The sequence below is a fragment of the Podarcis muralis genome, chromosome 9 (assembly GCF_964188315.1).
Source record: "Podarcis muralis chromosome 9, rPodMur119.hap1.1, whole genome shotgun sequence".
NCBI classification, from domain to species: domain Eukaryota; kingdom Metazoa; phylum Chordata; class Lepidosauria; order Squamata; family Lacertidae; genus Podarcis; species Podarcis muralis.
The window spans coordinates 54,917,227-54,934,809 of NC_135663.1; the positions used below are offsets into that span (position 1 = coordinate 54,917,227).

Consider the following 17,583-nt stretch of genomic DNA (forward strand, 5'->3'; position numbering starts at 1 on the left):
CATTTAGCTCAGGGTCTAGGTTTTTTGGCCTTGCTATGGACCTTAGGTTGGTCGCCCCGGTTGTCTGGGGGGCCTGGTAGGAATTTTTCCATTTGGCATTAGGCTTTTTGGTTTTTTCGCCTACCTCGTAGCAATCGTCACAACGTTTGTGGTATTGGTGGGTAGGTTAGGCATTGGATTCATGTGTGTCAAGGGCTAGGTGTGGCCATCGCCTATGCTATCTACCGTGGGTTATTCCGTTAAAGGAATCTGGTGGTCGTGTATTCCGTCCGATGCCTGCTTGGCGGGAGGCCATGGCACGACCCTCGGTGACGTCAGGGGTGAGGCTATAGTTGGATTGGCATCAACAGGCTCCACCTACTGTTGAATAAACCCACCTCCTATAGTCATCCAATGCCTAAGCCAATACCTTTTCACTGCTGTAATCAATAAAGTTGTGGCCTTTTCTTGCCCATCAACCTTATATCACGTGTCCTTGTGTGTTTATTTCACATAGCGGGGGTCGGGCCCTCGATCCACAACAAACAGGTGTTTGAAAATATTAAGCATCCTACTGATACAGTAACCACAGAGCCAGAATTGGATGAGGCCACCAATTGACTTTGCACTCAGTGGCAAATCAAGTGTTTGTAATGCTTAAGCTGCCCCTTGATTCTCAGTTTTTCGTGTGCTTCCTTTACTTCTCATTTCATTGAGTGCCACTTTCAAAAAGGGCCAGTTGCTTTGCTGCTCCTGGACCCTACATGTGATTCCAGGCCTCCTTTTGTCTGCTTATACAGTGGTACCTTGGTTTGCAACCATAATCCATTTCGGAGGTCCGTTTGTAAACCAAAACAGGTTGTAACCCAAGGCGCGCTTTCACCAATGGGGCCTCCAAAATTTTTTTGTTCGTAATCCCCAAAAAATGGGTTGTAATCTAAAAAAAGGTTGCAAACCGGTACACGTGTTTGTAAGCCAAGACGTATGCAAACCAAGGTACTACTGTAGTGTTAAAGCCGTTATGCTTCCTTAGGAAGGTGGTTACTGTGGAAGAGGCACCTGGCTTACCCAAGATATTTTGGCCATACTACTAGCCAGTGGCATAGCAGTTGCCCTGTGCGCAAAACTGTTAGGGGTGCAAAATTTCAGTACCCATACAGCTGTGCATTTCTGTCGATGGGCTCCATTGAAAGTAGCTTCTCCACACGGACCAGGAGGTGATCTCTCCATACAACATAACAACTCTCTGTGGCTGTGATCTCCTGGGTGACACAGATGCCATTAGGCAGTTGAATGTTCATGCCATTTTCTGCCAGCCCTGTGTGGCCCCGAGCACTGGCAACCCACGTTATGCCACTGCCACTGCCACTGGCTATGTGATCACATCCTTTGTATGTACACTCTACCAAAGGCAGCAGAATAGTATGGGCAGGAGGAACTACATGGGCAGGAAGGGAATCTGCTGATTGGAAAGAAGTCCCAGAATGTAGAGGATATAAAGAGCAGGGAATCCAGAGACAGGAGTCACATCCACACCATACATTTAAAGCACACAGTCCTGCCCTGCCCCCCGCCCCAAGAATCCTGGGAACTGTGGTTCGCTCTTCAGAGAGTTACAATTCCCAGCACCCTTAACGAACTACAGTTCCAATTGTTCTTGAGGAAAGCCATGTGCTTTAAATGTATGGTGCAGATGTGACGAGGGTGTCTTAAGGAAGAGGACATAGGAGTAAAATGATTCTGCCAGGTGTGGCTTCACCTCTCACTACATCACTGTGATGGGGAAATCTGTACCTGATGAAATTCTCCCTTCCATGCAACACTTAAAGGCTCAGGTTTTTGCAGGGTCTGTATCTGGCAACTCTTAAGAGGGAAGTGAGATCCAAGCATCAGTAGGTGGTGTATGAAGCTAACCAAACAAACAAACATATTTGGCTATGGGTGACAAAATAAATATAATGTCACATGATTCAGTAGTCAAGAAACAGAACTTTACAAAGCCCAGAATACCTAAAATATGGAAAGTGCTATACTCTATATAATTCTGTACTTACTGCTGCCATTGCTGATTATGAGCCTATTAACATTTATGACATTTTGGCTGATTTCTACAAGGCATCTAACGAGCTTATTAAACAAGGGCAAATAAATATTAGATTTTAAAGCCTCTTAAATTTTGTGTAGGGCTGCCACTTAATATTTGCTTAGTCTCGGTAGAGTAATTAGTGATAAGTCAAGGAGCGTCCCTTCCTGAATTTTTAAATTTCAGACCTCTGTGCCAGGGAACTTGTTACTGAATCAGAAGGGAAGCCACAGGTTTGTAAGGAAATGAGAAACTACTGCATATTGACCCAGACCAAACGATCTTGTGTGTTCTGCGAGTGGGTCTTTTAAGGGTGCAATCTTCTACTGTAGATCCGCTGGTTGAGGAGCTATAGGATTTGAAAGAACCTTCACCATACTGGCAAAATGTCATAAAGTATATACTAGTAGGAAATCTCAGTGATGCTCGCATACTGTGGTGTAGCAGGATTTGATCTTGGTATAATGTGAGTATAGCATTGCTTGATAAGGTCCTATGGAGCGGTAGAGTGGGTGACTACTTTTAAGGAGAGGTGCTAGAGGTTCGAACTGGGTCTCATACATCCAAAGCTTAGAATATATTACTGAGCCACAACTCTGAATGGAGGCTTACTATAGTCCTGGTTCAATAAACAGAAGTATGGGTAATGTTAAGTTGTGGGTGAACATATCAGATGACACAGCGATTCTTCAAACAGCTCTTGTTTATTCACAGGCCAGAACAGAACTGAACTGAAGAGTTCAGCCAGCCTGCTTATATAGAGCTCCACTAGAACGCAACAGTAACCATTTTCTGTAACTAGCCAATCACTGAACATCACTTTCAATCCCTTATTTGCATATGTGGACCTGAGTGAAAACTATCTACAGTATCCCCCTGCTGGCCCAGGGTGAGAACATCAGTATATAACACCAATTCCTAGGATGACCTACAACTTTTAAAAGCATTATTTATACACAGCCTTGTGTGAACTGTGAAACTTGTCTACAACTTGAAATACCTTACATTTGCTGTGTTGGCAAACAAAGGAGCCGTGTAGGGCAGCTCTCCTGGGCTTGCAGATAATTGAAGGACTTACCAAGCCTAGTCTTGCTCTAATTCACCTTCCCCACTGCTCCCTTGGTTCTTGTATGACCACTGAGGAAGTGACACAAAATGGCGAACCCTTGCAGGCAAGGGGACTGGGATACATCCAGTCAGCCTTTCTCTTGTGGGGCTGTACTGATGAAGTGGATTCTGTCCCAGTGCTAATTCCCAGTCCATATTAGCTGCTGCTAACAGAGTACTTGAGTGATCAAAGGGAGAGGTTGGACTAAGTTGTGTGGCAGTGAGCAATGATGTGTGGCCCCATTGGGGGCAGACCAGATCTCTTGCCCTGAGCCCATAAACATCAGGAGCTGGTGGGTTGCATAGGGATAGCATGGTGCTTGAGTGTCTTGGCTACATAATAGAAGAGGAGGCGGTTCGTCCATTTGACTGGAAAAATGGGGTGCCCCCATGAGAAGCTGTGTTTCCACAAAAGGAAACTTCTGGATTTTGTTCATTAGGGAAGTTTTTAATATTTAATGCTGTGTTGTTTTTAACACGTGATTGGAATCCGCCCAGAGTGGCTGGGGAAACTCAGCCAGATGGGCAGGGTATAAATAGTAAATTATTACTATTATTATTATTATTATTATTATTATTATTATTATTATTATTTTAATGGAGACACTGTTCGATTCAGGGTTTGTTTTGTTTTAAATCTGTTAATCCTTTTAAACCTGTCAATTCAACTGTTTAAATCAAGTTCATTTCCACTTGTGACGATTTAACAGGTTACACCGGTCAAATCATCATCGCGGCCGAAAAGGCATCACTCACCTTCTGGCACAATTGAAACGGTCAACCTCGATGCAATTCCCCTGGCAATTGCCCGCCTGGACAACAGTGCAGCAAAGCACAAACTCTCTGTGAAGCCAAAGAATCAGAGGGTTTCCAAAAAGCACAGAAGGTTATCACAGGTATTGAAATTTATCTGCTTTCTGTATAGTCACAGATACAGACATAACTTAGATGAACATTCTAGTCATTGATTGTGAGACAGACAGATCTACTCAGAGCTGTGTATAACGTTTGAATCTTATCTGCTCACTCTTTGTTCAGTATTTATGTTCTTGATTAACCATTGATTAACCATCAGGTTAACATGGCTTAGGGTGTTCATTGCCACCAGACACTATGATGAGCACTGATTGAATCATGGAAATAAGCCCATAAACATTAGTAGCCTACTAATTATCTTAATAGCCTGTATGCCCACATACCTGTATGTATGTGCGCCAGTGGATATCTAAAAGCAGCGAGGGGTGGAGTGTTAATTTTAGTAAACCATCTTTACATGGTAACCTGTTTCTTACAGGTGACCAGGTGAACAGCTATTTATACACCGGCATTAACTGATTATGTTCCTTAAAAAAGAACTAGACACATTTTCTTTGCTTTTTAAAAGGTGGATAATTATAAAGGGCAATTTCACCAGCTGTTATCTATAAAGTTAGAATCGTGTCACCTTGTTCAGAGGCAGCATGTGCTTTAATTACTAAATGCTGGAGGCAAACCACTGAGATGATCCCCATATTTTGCTTGTGAGTTTCCCGGGAGCATCTGCCTGCCTAATGTTTTTGTGCATTCTAGCAAGGCTGCTGTTTTATTCTCATGCTTCTATTTAAGAGAAGTACATTGTTCGTTCCAGTCTTTAGACACAAGATCTTGCCATCAGCTGTAATGTGAAAATTTCTCAGATGAGTGGAAACTGAATGGTGGCATACTTGTGATCCTGAATCACAAATACATATTTTCAAGAATAGGTATCTTTCAAACAAGTCCCTCTGACAAATCAACCCCCACAGTCATGTTTGAGGAGTGGTTGTAGGGGCACCCCCCCCCCAAATAAATATGCTTTGTGGGGATTTTGGGATGCTCTTGGGAATTCTCTTGCATGGTGGACAACCATTGAAATGTAAATTGAGCCAGAATCAGAAGAGTCCCAAGAACAGTCATTTAGTTAAACAAAAACAACATAAAAATTGGTTGTGTTGATTGTCCTGGCCTCCAGCTTTTAAGCATAGCAATCATACCTTCTTGCCATGCGCTTCGCCCCTCAGTTACATTGCTGCCCACATGTGCTATGTCTACTTATTTGTGCCTTTTTCACAAAAGTTTACTGCACTGAGATGTATAAAAAATGCAAGATTCAAATCAGTTGGGAATGGCTGCAAGATCAGTCATTCTTCAAATACTGTAAGTGGCCATAAATTGACTGCTGCATTGTTTTTTCTACTCTGTTTGCCAAGTATTTGTTTTATTTACTTAGAAAATAATGGTATGTAAAGAAAATAAGAGGCTTGAAAGCAAAGGAAATTGTTGAGAAAGTAGGGTAAGCTCTGTGAAAGACAAAATTTCCTGTTTTCCAGCATATGTTTTGTTAATGACTATGCCTTCGTTGGCTGTAATGGTGAAAGGCGGAGCTTTATTCTTACATCATGCACTTTTCCTTCAACATTTCTTGAAAATGGTGGTAATGTGTTTTGTTTTGTTTTTGGTGACTTTAGAGTCAGTTCCTCCATTGGTGTAGGGCAGGCATGTCCAACTCCCCAGAGGCTGCAATCTACTCCCAGTATAAAAAAACTAAGCTTTTTTTTTTTGGAAAGGAGGACCTACAGTTTTGAGCTTTTTTGGGATTGGGGAGATCAAGAGTTCTTGAGCTTTTTTGGGGGGGTCGACCTAGAACATTCAACGGACAACCTAGAACACCTTTGTGATTGACCTGTTGAACATGCCTGGTGTACGGGATTAAAATAGGAGAGTTGCACCAGGGTGAAGGGATTTTGTAGATCCATGTCCCGAGGCTGCTATGATCTTGCCTTTCTGTTCCAGAATCTCATTCCTAGTGAACGGCAAAGTATTTTGATGATCCACTGGCTGCGTTTTCATGCTTAGCCATAAACTATGGGTAAGACATTTGTCCACAAGTTGTGTGCTAGTGAATGCAGCTTAAGTTCTTCCACTTTTCTCTTCCCTTCTTCCGGTGGGGGAAAATGACCATGAAACATCTGGCTTGGCATTATTTGTTTGTCTCCAACAAACTACGATTGGGAAGCTAAGAACAAAGCTTGGCTTCAGATTGTATGTTTGAGAGAAAAGAACCACAAGCACTGGTTGAAAAATAATGCTAAACCAAATGCTTCATGGTTTGTTTTCTTGCTGGAGGAGAGGAGGAGCAAAGTGAGATAACTTGAACTGTGTACGCAGACTGGTTAACTTAGCCATAATTTATGGCACAGTGTTGTAACCAAACGTATGTGCATGCATTTATTTACAGCAAAAATAACTAAAATGTAAGGCGGCTCATTATGAACTCCAGACCTATTGACTTAAAACACTAATTAATTATTACTCCTCCGCACAGCATAGGATTCATAAATAAAAAATGTTAAGCTAAACTGTTTCTGTTTTCTGACACTAGGAGATGCAAAGTGTGGCAGTGGCAGAGGTTGAACAAGAAATCCTAGAACCACAATTGTATGAAGATAAGCTCGCCAAACATGATGGCTACCATGTTGCAGACAAGCCTATCCAGCATAGGGAAAGCCAAGAACAGAAAGAGGGCAAAAGAAAGCTAGAACATTGCTGGAGGAACTTGGAGACCGAGAAGAAAGTAGAAATGGCTGAAGCAGAGTCAAAAAGCCACACGGAACACAAAAGACTTCAAGAATGCCAAAGGGAAAAAGAAGGGAAGAAACAGAAGCTTCAGGAGGAAGAGCAGCTTTTGAAGATGGAAGAGAGAAAGGGTCAAGAGGGGAAGAAAAGTCTTGAAAAACGGAGGCATCAAGAATTTCAGATGCAGAGGCACAAAGGACTAGAGGAGCAGAGAAGGAATGAAGAGGGCCTTCAGGAACCAGAGGAACAAATGCAACAGGAGAAAGGAAAGCAGCATGAACTAAAGGAACAAAAGCAAAGGCAACTAGAAGAGCAAAGGCATCAGGAACTGGAGGCACAAAAGCAACTGGAAGAGCAAAGACATCAGGAACTGGAAGAGCAAAGGCATCAGGAACTGAAGGCACAAAGGCAACTGGAAGAGCAAAGGCAACTGGAAGAGCAAAGGCATCAGGAACTGGAAGCTCAAAGGCAACTGGAAGAGCAAAGGCATCAGGAACTGAAGGCACAAAGGCAACTGGAAGAGCAAAGGCAACTGGAAGAGCAAAGGCATCAGGAACTGGAAGCTCAAAGGCAACTGGAAGAGCAAAGGCATCAGGAACTGAAGGCACAAAGGCAACTGGAAGAGCAAAGGCATCAGGAACTGAAGGCACAAAGGCAACTGGAAGAGCAAAGGCATCAGGAACTGGAGGTGCAAAGGCAACTGGAAGAGCAAAGGCATCAGGAACTGGAGGTGCAAAGGCAACTGGAAGAGCAAAGGCATCAGGAACTGGAGGCACAAAGGCAACTGGAAGAGCAAAGGCATCAGGAACTGGAGGCACAAAGGCAACTGGAAGAGCAAAGACACCGAGAAATGGAGGTGCAAAGGCAACTGGAAGAGCAAAAGTGGCAAGAATTGGCGATTGAAAGGCAAAGGCAAGAGGAAGAGCAAAGACATCAAGAACTGGAAGAGCAAAAATGGCAGGAACAGAAGGCTCAAGAAGAAGTAGAAGAAAAGAGACAAAGAGAATTAGATGCAAAGCAACAACATAAAAAGCTCTTTCAGCAAGGGTGGAAAGACAGGCAAGAACAGGGGACGCAAAAATGGCAGGAAGAAAAACAAGGGCACCAGAATTTAGGACAGAGAGCGCAAGGACTGGAAGAGCAAATGAATGAGGCTGAAAAGCAGGATGAAGTGAAACAGAAAGTACTTCAAGTGCAAAAAAGGCAAACAGACCTGAGACAAAAAGTTCTAGAGGAAAAAAGGAATCTAGAAGGTGAAGAAAGGTTGGAAAGGAAGGGAAGTGCCACAAAGCTGGAAAAGCAAAAGAGACCAGAAGAACTACCACAGAATCTAAAGGAGAAAATGAATAAGGACAAACAAGATCAGCAAGAACTGGATAAACCAGTTAGATCAGCAGCAGAAGACAGAAGATGTGAACCACAGCCATGGCCTGAGAAGAGGATGCAACAGGAAGAGTTGATAGAGAGGGAAGGAGGACGGAAGCTGGAAGAACAGAAATCCCCTAGTTTAGAAGGACAAAGACCACTGGAAAAGCCAAAAGAACAAGACAAATCCTTCCCGTTGCAACTGGACAAAAATATTCATTTGGGAGAGCAACATTTGGAAAGCCCCGAGAAAGATCTTCCACTTAAAGAAGCTAGCCAGCAAACATTAAAGCAGCCAGACAAAGAGCAGAAGGAAGAAGAAACTCTACGGCACCACCAGAAAAGGGACATTGAAGCTCAAGAGCAGGAAAGAATCTTAGGCGAGGAGCTCCGATGGCAGGAAGTTGACGCGAGGCAAACTATGCCCAGGGGATTTACCTTCCAAGTATCCTCTGGAGAAAAGCAAATTATATTTCCGAAAGTAAATCTGAGCCCAGTTACGCCTGTCAAAGAGGCACCAACTCCTTCAGCTGCAAAAGAATTGACAACTCCTAAATCCAGCAAAGGTTCTCATGGTCCCCCGACTTCTTTGTGCGTCCCCCACACAGCAATTTTGGTCACCGGAGCGCAGCTCTGTGGAACTGCGGTCAACCTCAACCAGATAAAAGATACGGCTTGCAAATCTCTCCTTGGCTTAACAGAAGAGAGAAAAACGATGGATGCACGGAAAACGTCACCAGATGCGAAGCGTAGGAATAGTAAAATGAAATATGCCCAAGAGCCATTGGGCAACCAAACCATCCCAGCTGAGTGGGCTTCTATTAGGTCAAAAATCTTAAAAAGTGCAGAAAATGGCCAGCGCAATGAGAGAGACAAAGGAAGCCTCAGTAGGCATAGCGATGATTGGACACCCAAAGGACAAAACGCTTCCCATGGTAATTTGCGCAAGACCTTATCTGCAAGTGCAAAGTTTTCTATAACTCCTGCCTGGCAGAAGTTTTCGGCTAATGCAAGCGCCGAGAGTAAAGTTGGCCTTGAAGCAGAAACCCCAGCCAAGCAGTTGGGTCCACCCACGGTCCATTCAACCCAAGAGACAGTTCATACCGAGGCACTGTCATCTGCAGGGAATCATCTTGGAACACCTACAGGAAATACTGAAATACATCGCGAAGTGGCAGGCAATACCGAGGGTTGTAAATTTGCCAAAGATCTCCCATCTTTCCTTGTTCCAGGCGCCTCGCATTCTCTAAGTAAGGAAGTTGCCCAGTCGGAAAGTGCTGCAGCTGCTATGGAAACACAGCAGAAGGTTGGTACAAGGAAACTGGACAGCGCTTCCCCAAATGGAGAAGAAAATGTGTCCCCATTTGGGGTGAAATTAAGGAGGACCAACTACTCCTTGCGCTTTCACTATGATCAGCAAGCTGAGCAGAAGAAGAAGAAAAGGTACAGCGCAGGGGACAGTTTTGACGGGGTGCCCACCCCGCTGGTTACGCCTGACAATGAGAAAGATGCAAATAATATCTTTTTAAAAGAGAACAAATCCCCAAGCCAAGAGAGAAAGGATGCCATGGTTAATTCTGGGAAGAACTCCTCAGCTAATATTAATCAGAATTATACGACAGCCGCACCGGTATCTCTCCCAGCTAGCAGTCATGTGTCTGCACCTAGTCAAGAGAAACCCATCTGCAAATCGCCACTCCTGCAAAAACCTGCATTGGCTCCAAAGCCCACCAGCCAAACTCCGCCATCATCCCCTCTCTCAAAAATGCGCAGGTCTCACTTAACCGAATCCACGGGGCAAAGGGTGGCTAAAACGGAGCCTGACACCACCTGGAGAAAAACGGAAGCTAAAGGGAGCTCTCTGCTTTCACAAGCCCACGAGGCAAGCAAGGGGGAAGAGGAGGAGTCTAGGGAGAAGAGGTCCTTTTTCCCATCCATCACCATGCCATGGAGAGAGAGAACAGAGAAGAAGCCAGAGCCGTTGAAAAAAGGTAGGCGAAGAAATACAGCCCCTAAATACAGCTCTGTGATGAGCAAGGGAGATCAATATCCGAAATGTCAGCCTTAAACAGTATTGTATAATTTCCTCGGTGGTGGTTTTTATAGGTTCATTACTGGATTCCATCAAAGTTTTATTATGCGCACACCAGGGGTGATTTCACACGTCTCTTTAAGGACTGACGCATAAAGTGATTATTTTCATTGCATAAAATTAGATTACACATAGCGGGGAAAGTTTTTTGTATCATGTCACATTGCAGGAAACACAGTGCTTGACAATAGAAGCAACTAATTAATCTGAGTAATCTAGAGATGTTCATGTGTGTGTAAATGCATCCCAGTAAACTTACCGTATTTTTTTGCTCTATAAGACGCACCTGACCATAAGACTCACTTAGTTTTTGGAGGAGGAAAACAAGAAAAAAAATATTCTGGATCCCAGAAGCCAGAACAGCAAGAGGGATCACTGTGCAACGATCCCTCTTGCTGTTCTGGCTTCAGCGATTGCTGCGCAGCCTGCATTCACTCCATAAGATGCACACACAATTCCCCTTACGTTTTAGGAGGGGAAAAGTGAGTCTTATAGAGCAAAAAATACGGTATATCCCAATAAGGACTCCTCCACATTTTCCTACATCTACATCTTTGGCAAGTCATGTTATTGCAGTAAATCCCTGCATCCAAATGTAGTGTCCCCATACAGAGCTCCTGTGCATGCAAGCCTTCCCCATTCACTTCAACAGGAGGGGTAGATCTGTGCATTAATCCTTTGGCTTGTGTTCCATTGAAATGAATGGCAGTGGTGGAGTTCTGTCTGATTCCAGAGATTGCTCCATGAGGATGTAGCCCTTTTGGGCATCCGTCTTGTGCGGGACTTCTAAACTTCATTTTCTGCAGCATGGCCATTTGCAAGCTTGAAAGTTTGCCCAAATATCCCAAAATAGCATGTCAAATAACTCCAAAATCGAACCCCCACACTTTCTAGAAATAGACAGAGGTGTTAGTGCTCAATAGATGGTTACAGATAAAACAAGTTTTGACATTTCTAGGACAGCTTGCACCGAGATCTAAGGATGCAAAGATCTTGTTAACAAAATTGTTGAAAAAGTTGGCGCTGCTGAAGTCTCACCCAAATGTTTTCTAGAAGTGTGGAGCTAAGCTCACAATGAAGGAGAAAGGGATAAAAGGCTCAGTTTGGAGCCTAACTTGATTTGGCTTACAGCAAATGGTGAAGGTGAGAGAGGAGAGGATAGCTATGCTGTGAGATCATCTGTTCACTACTTTTTAAAAAAGATAATAGATCATAGCATTGTGGGATCATAAAATTGTAGAGTTGGAAGGAACCATGAGGGTCATCTGATCCACCCCCTGCAATGCAGGAATCTTTTGCCCAGTGTGGGGCTTGAACCCAGGACCCTTAGATTTAAGTGTCTCATGCTTTACTGACTGAGCTATCAGCTGCTTAGTGGTGGATACACTGATGGGGTCTGAGCTGGCACAGTGACTTGCTAGGAAAGGGATTTTGAGGTCATGGCAAATAGCTCAATGAAAATATTGACCCTGTGTTTGGCAGGGGGAAAGGTGAATTCCACGCTAGGGATCATTAGGAAGCTATTGACTCCCCTAAAAAGAAATGTTACAGCAGTGGGAATTTGAACCTTGGTCTCCCCAGTGCTAGTCCAACCCTGTGACCGCTGCGCCACACTAAGCCATACTTAGTGAATACTGGGCGACATATTCCTCTTGGATATCTTGTATGCATCTCTGTCTCTGTCATACAAATTGAAACCCTTGTGCGTTGTGTTCTTCTAGAAAGGCCAGTTCTTCAGAGCAGACATTCCATAGACGGCTCCAAGCTGATGGAAAAAGTTGAAACCGCACAGCCGCTCTGGATCACGTTGGCTCTGCAAAAGCAGAAGGGCTTTCGAGAGCAGCAGGCGACCAGAGAGGAAAGGAGACAAGCCAGGGAGGCTAAGCAAGCTGAGAAACTTGCTAAAGAAAATGTAAGTACATAAATCTGCAGGTGAAGTATTTTGTTTTTTTTTCTCTCCCTAGCTGCCTTCAGATTTTAGAAATTATTTAAGCTTTGGCTAGTAAAGACAGTGGGGAAATACGTGGTTTTGTCATGGTCATGACCATTCTTCATTCGTAGTAGAACTGGACTGTTGAGAGACCAGAAGAATCTTGGAGTCCTCATTTCTAAGCCTGTTTTGTGGTTTGGAGAGAGAAATGCAACCTTTTCCATATTGCACGATACTCATTGAGAAGATGGTGAAAGAATAAGATCAGTATGTCCACACATAGAGAGCTTACCTGTTGGTAAGCAACCATTTGTGACTTCAACGCTAAATGGGAGCCGGCAAAAATTTGCAAGCCTTCCTTGCACCCTCTCCCACGGACAGCATGTGGATTTGTGTTATTGGCACCTTCTCTCAAGCAGAACTTGGCTGCTTGTACCACCCCCCTCCAATTTTGCTGGCCAACTGTTCCCGAAGAAGCCAAGGGTTCATGCCGAAGTCTGCTGTTCACACCTCACTGCAGGCCTCCTCAACAACAGCACACAGCTCCTTCTGTCCATAAGTGAAATTATCTCAAGAGAACCTTTTGTGTTATCACATCCTGGAAACCTCAAACTTTTCCCTTTTCCCACTGCTGTTCTCACTCCTCTTATCTCTCCCTCCCTCCATCCCACATGTGACACAGCCCGCTGGTAAATTCTGTAATTTCCCGTGTACAAGACGATGGGGTTTTTTTATTCTGTAAGAATTTTAAGAATGGAGGGTCATCCTATACACAGGTAGTGCAGAGAGGGACGTGTGATAGGTTCCAGCCGTGAGCAGGAGAGTGTCAGCGACAATTCTCTGAATTTGGCAATGCCATGTAATGTGTACAGAAATGCATTCTGTTGGGGATTAAATATGCTTGAGGGATGCATATTAGTGAAATTGTATACATTTGGGGGGTGTATATAGCATACATTTCTATATAACATGAAACTGCCTTGCAAAAGGATGTATTTTAGGAGAAATTCACGCTAGAAGGCTGATGAATTTTCATGAGGGTTTTTTTTTTAAATAAAAAAACCACACAAACTAAAGTGGAAACATGGAGAACAAAAGTTACAATTGTACAAATGAGAACATTGGAGGAAATGACATTGTCACATTATTGGTTCATTTGCTTGTCAGTCTGGGGCAGGGGTCAGCAACCTTTTTCAACCGTGGGCCTGTCCACCGTCCCTCAGACCATGTGGTGGGCTGGACTATATTTTTTGGGGGGGAATGAATGAATTCCTATGCCCCACAAATAACCCAGAGATGCATTTTAAATAAATGGACACATTCTACTCATATAAAAACACGCTGATTACCGGACTGTCCGCGAGCCGGATTGAGGTGATTGGGCTGCATCCGGCCCCTGGGCTTTAGGTTGTGTACCCCTGGTCTGGGGCTTATTCCTAGGTGAGTGCTAATTCATCTAGGCTGCAATTCTGAGAGCTAGTGTGGTATAGTGGTTAAGAGCGATAGACTAGTAATCTGGGGGACCAGGTTCGCATCTCCGCTCCTCCACATGCAGCTGCTGGGTGACCTTGCGCTAGTCACACTTCTTTGAAATCTCTCAGCCTCACTCACCTCACAGAGTGTTTGTTGTGGGGGAGGAAGGGAAAGGAGAATGTTAGCTGCTTTGAGACTCCTTAGGGTAGTAATAAAGCGGGATATCAAATCCAAACTACCAAAGCTGCAGTCTTATAACCCACTTATGTGGTAGTCTGAACTCAGTGGGGCTACAGGTGTATAAGATTGCACTGTAAATATATTATTACTATGTTATAATGAAATATTAAAAATGTACAGTGGTACCTCAGGCTAAGTACTTAATTCGTTCTGGAGGTCCGTTCTTAACCTGAAACTGTTCTTAACCTGAGGCACCACTTTAGCTAATGGTGCCTCCTGCTGCTGCTGCGCCACCGGAGCATGATTTCTGTTCTCATTCTGAAGCAAAGTTCTTAACCTGAGGTACTATTTCTGGGTTAGCGGAGTCTGTAACCTGAAGCGTATGTAACCTGAAGCGTATGTAACCCGGGGTACCATTGTAATGTGGTTTTTGTTGTTGTTCTTTGCGCTAGGCCAGTATCAGCAATCAGACAGATACTAAAAGCAGCAGCAGCAGCAGCAGAACTAGTACATTGCCTAGACCCGCGGCCCAGGCAGAGAAGAAAGCTGAGACTCCCCTCTCAAGGTTTGAACGCAGAGAACAGCTTAAAAAATCCAACACTCTTCCTACATCTGTGACAGGTATGTTGTTGTTTTTTGTCACAGTTATTGGCGTTATTGACAACCTCGACGTTTTTGTGGTCTCTGAATGGCTCCCCTGTTGACTTATGCTATGTCCTCCACTCCCCCGTACTATATTTGAAGAGAAAATTTTATTTTTCTGGCTTGTTTTTCAGCATGGTGTCATGGGCTTTTGAGGCTCGGTGCTTCAGAAAACAAACACTTCCAAATGGAGCAAGTTCCATAACTTTGCTGACCTGACCTGAGCACTGAGGGTGCTCGTAGCTAACTAGCTCACAATAATAATAATAATAATCATTTATTCATTACCAGCATGCCTAGGTTACTCATACGTTGCACATTACAAACAGCCTGGAAGAACTCCTGTTCTGATTCACACACATTTTCTCATCTTGTCACCTGGAGGCAAATCTTAACCATACTCAGCTAACCTCCAATTACTAATATGCCTTAGTGGGAGTTGTGGCCTCGGTGTTTGACTAGCTGGAGGTTGGATGAATATTGTGCTTAGTTTTCTTGTCATTTCTACTCACGCCCGTGGAGCTGAATACCTATTTATCGACAAACTGGATGAATTCAGATTTTACAGCTTGGTTTGAATAGGCTGCTTACTGCTCGTGGTTTGGGGGGGGGGGAAAGAAAGGGAAATTCTGCCTTTCTCCTTTTGGAATTAGCAAATTCCTCTTGAAAATATGGCCTTTGATAGGTACGTGCCTGGATATAATGCTGGCAGATGGCTGAGAAAGCTGTTATACTAATGAATAATGCGCTAGTATAATAAATACGTTGTTCCCTCTAGCGCACCGAAACCATTAAGTTCCTAGATTATACTGCCTAATTACTGCTTCTTTTGTGTGACTCTTAAACTGTGCCTTTAAAACCTGCAGGCTGATTAGCTGATAGAAACAAGAGGGGCAATGAATTTTATTTCATGGTAGGGTAACACACAAGGGTGGCAAGGGGGAGTAAAATTTTATGTACACCATATTATTTACTATTGCAAGCCTTGTTCACATGATAGAGCCATAGCTTTGGAAACCATTTATTTTTGTGGAGGAGATAAAAGAAGCACTTTTCTTCTGCCTTTCCCTCATCTATTCTAGGGTTGAGCTCTGGCATTAAAAACTGATACCATGGCTGTTGGTTTTGGTATCAACAACTTAAAATGCTTAGAACTTTCCTCAGGATAATAATGTTGTGGGAAAGCAATTAGCTCCTGTTTCAAGATGAGTGGCAAAAGTTGGGAAGGAGGGATTCTGTGTTCTTTCCAAAAGGGAGATAGATCTGGGAGGGTTGCGGTTTTTTCCAGAGAACTCTAAATCAAGGAGAGAAAGGACTACTCCACAAGCTGAATGTATGGCGTTCTCACACACACCCTCATTCCACATCGACTCCTTGCACCTGAGGTAGGAGCAATCCAGACATGGAAACCTGATTTCTCATGCAGATTGCTCCTTGTATCATTAATTTGTGTGTGCGTCTTCAGTTTCCTCTGTGAGGAAGAGCAGAGATTGCTTCCACATGCAGACAGTTGGGACTGCTTAACTGAAACCTGGTATCTCCTTTTGTTGCCACAGCTTATGCAGAGTAAAGATGGGTGGATGAATTGTTAATGTGAATATTTCTGCATTTTTGCTGCGCTGATGACTTGTCAGGTTTTGAGTCTGTTCGGTGTATTTTAAATGCTATAAATAAAATACTACCAAAAAAAAAAAAAAAAAAAAACCAAGACGAGAAGGGCAAACGTCACCATACCATGCCTGAGAAAACAATAAAAGGGAGCCCTCATCACACCCCAAAGACACAACCCAAATAGCCAATCCCTTTTGGTGTTTCCTCGCTGACAGCACACACCCACACCCATCCACGCCGTTTACCTTCCCGCCGGAGCGGTACCTATTTATCTATTTGCACTTTGATGTGCTTTCAAAGTGCTAGGTTGGCAGGAGCAGGGACTGAACAACGGGAGCTCACCCCGTCATGGGGATTCGAACCGCTGGCCTTCTGATCGGCAAGTCCTAGGCTCTGTGGTTTAACCCACAACGCCACCCGCGTCCCAAAGACACAATTCAAATAGCCAATCCCTTTTGGTGTTTCCTTGCTGACAGCGTGCGCGCACACACACACACACATCCCTGGCAGGCTGGTCTTAGATTGCCACTTTTCCAGCACCAATGCAATGGGGGCTGGTTTGGGGAGTGCACTGAAGAGTTACAGCCATGCGGACTGATGGCCAGCAGGCTCAGTGGGACCTAGTCCTGATGAAAATGCCTCTCAGAAACAACAGCCTCTTGGAGGCAGCTGTTTTTACATGGGGAGAAGGCAGGGCGTCTGAGGTCTCCCAGTACCAGTGCCTCTCTCCGCTCCCCTCTCTTCCAGCCACCTGCCTCACCCTACTTGCATCCTTATAATTATATACTTCTTAACCCCGAAGCTCAGAATATTGTTTGAAAACTAACGTATTTTGGAGTATTTGGATGTAAAGCTCATTCAGCGGGTGCAGCGAGGAAACAAGATATTTCAGCCCTGCTATAAAAGCTTTTGAAGTCTACCAATCTCTCAAACGTTAAAGAGTCAAAAGGAGTCAGCTTCTGCAGGCTTAGAATTCCTACTGGTAAAAAAATAGGTCAGAGAAATGCAAGACTAATTATGGTTTCTCCCAAAAGCAGGCTGTATCTTTCCAAAGGTTTTGTTTTTCAAGGTTACAGATGTCTTTGAAGAGATTATGATGAAACGGAAAGATAATCTGTGCAGGAAGTAAAGTTCCTCAGAAAAGGAAATTCTGTTTTGTTTTGTGTTATTTACTGTTTACTAACTGCAGTATATCTGGCATTGCATGGGAATTCTAAGGCACCAAAAAATATCAGTGCAATTTTGAAAGGTTCAGTCTGCCATCTTAATTCAAAATGGCAGCCAACAATATCCAAATATAGGTGAAAACCTGCTCCCTGAGGAGCAAGATTTGGTTACACAATCTCAAGAGATGTCCCAGTGTACAGTGAACAATTTTCCAAAGCATTTAAAAATATTTCTACACTATCCATCCCCGCACCCCAATTCTTGCTTCCTAATGATACAGTTGATCATATACGGCATGTAACATGAAGTCTCCATTTCCCATGGTTCACTCCCCCACCTTCGGGGGGAACATTAGCCAAA

General features: G+C 43.8%; 1 protein-coding gene across 3 annotated transcripts in view; it reads left to right on the top strand.

Annotated features, from left to right (window-relative positions):
* Positions 1–17,583, top strand: part of CRACD (capping protein inhibiting regulator of actin dynamics) — a 113,263-nt gene that overhangs the window by 89,984 nt on the left and 5,696 nt on the right. For all 3 annotated transcript variants that reach the window (XM_077934291.1, XM_028744846.2, XM_077934290.1), the window contains 4 exons: positions 3,880–4,065; positions 6,570–10,119; positions 11,942–12,132; positions 14,256–14,424. In XM_077934291.1, the coding sequence (XP_077790417.1) occupies positions 3,880–4,065; positions 6,570–10,119; positions 11,942–12,132; positions 14,256–14,424 (4,096 nt within the window). The remainder of the gene's footprint in view (positions 1–3,879; positions 4,066–6,569; positions 10,120–11,941; positions 12,133–14,255; positions 14,425–17,583) is intronic.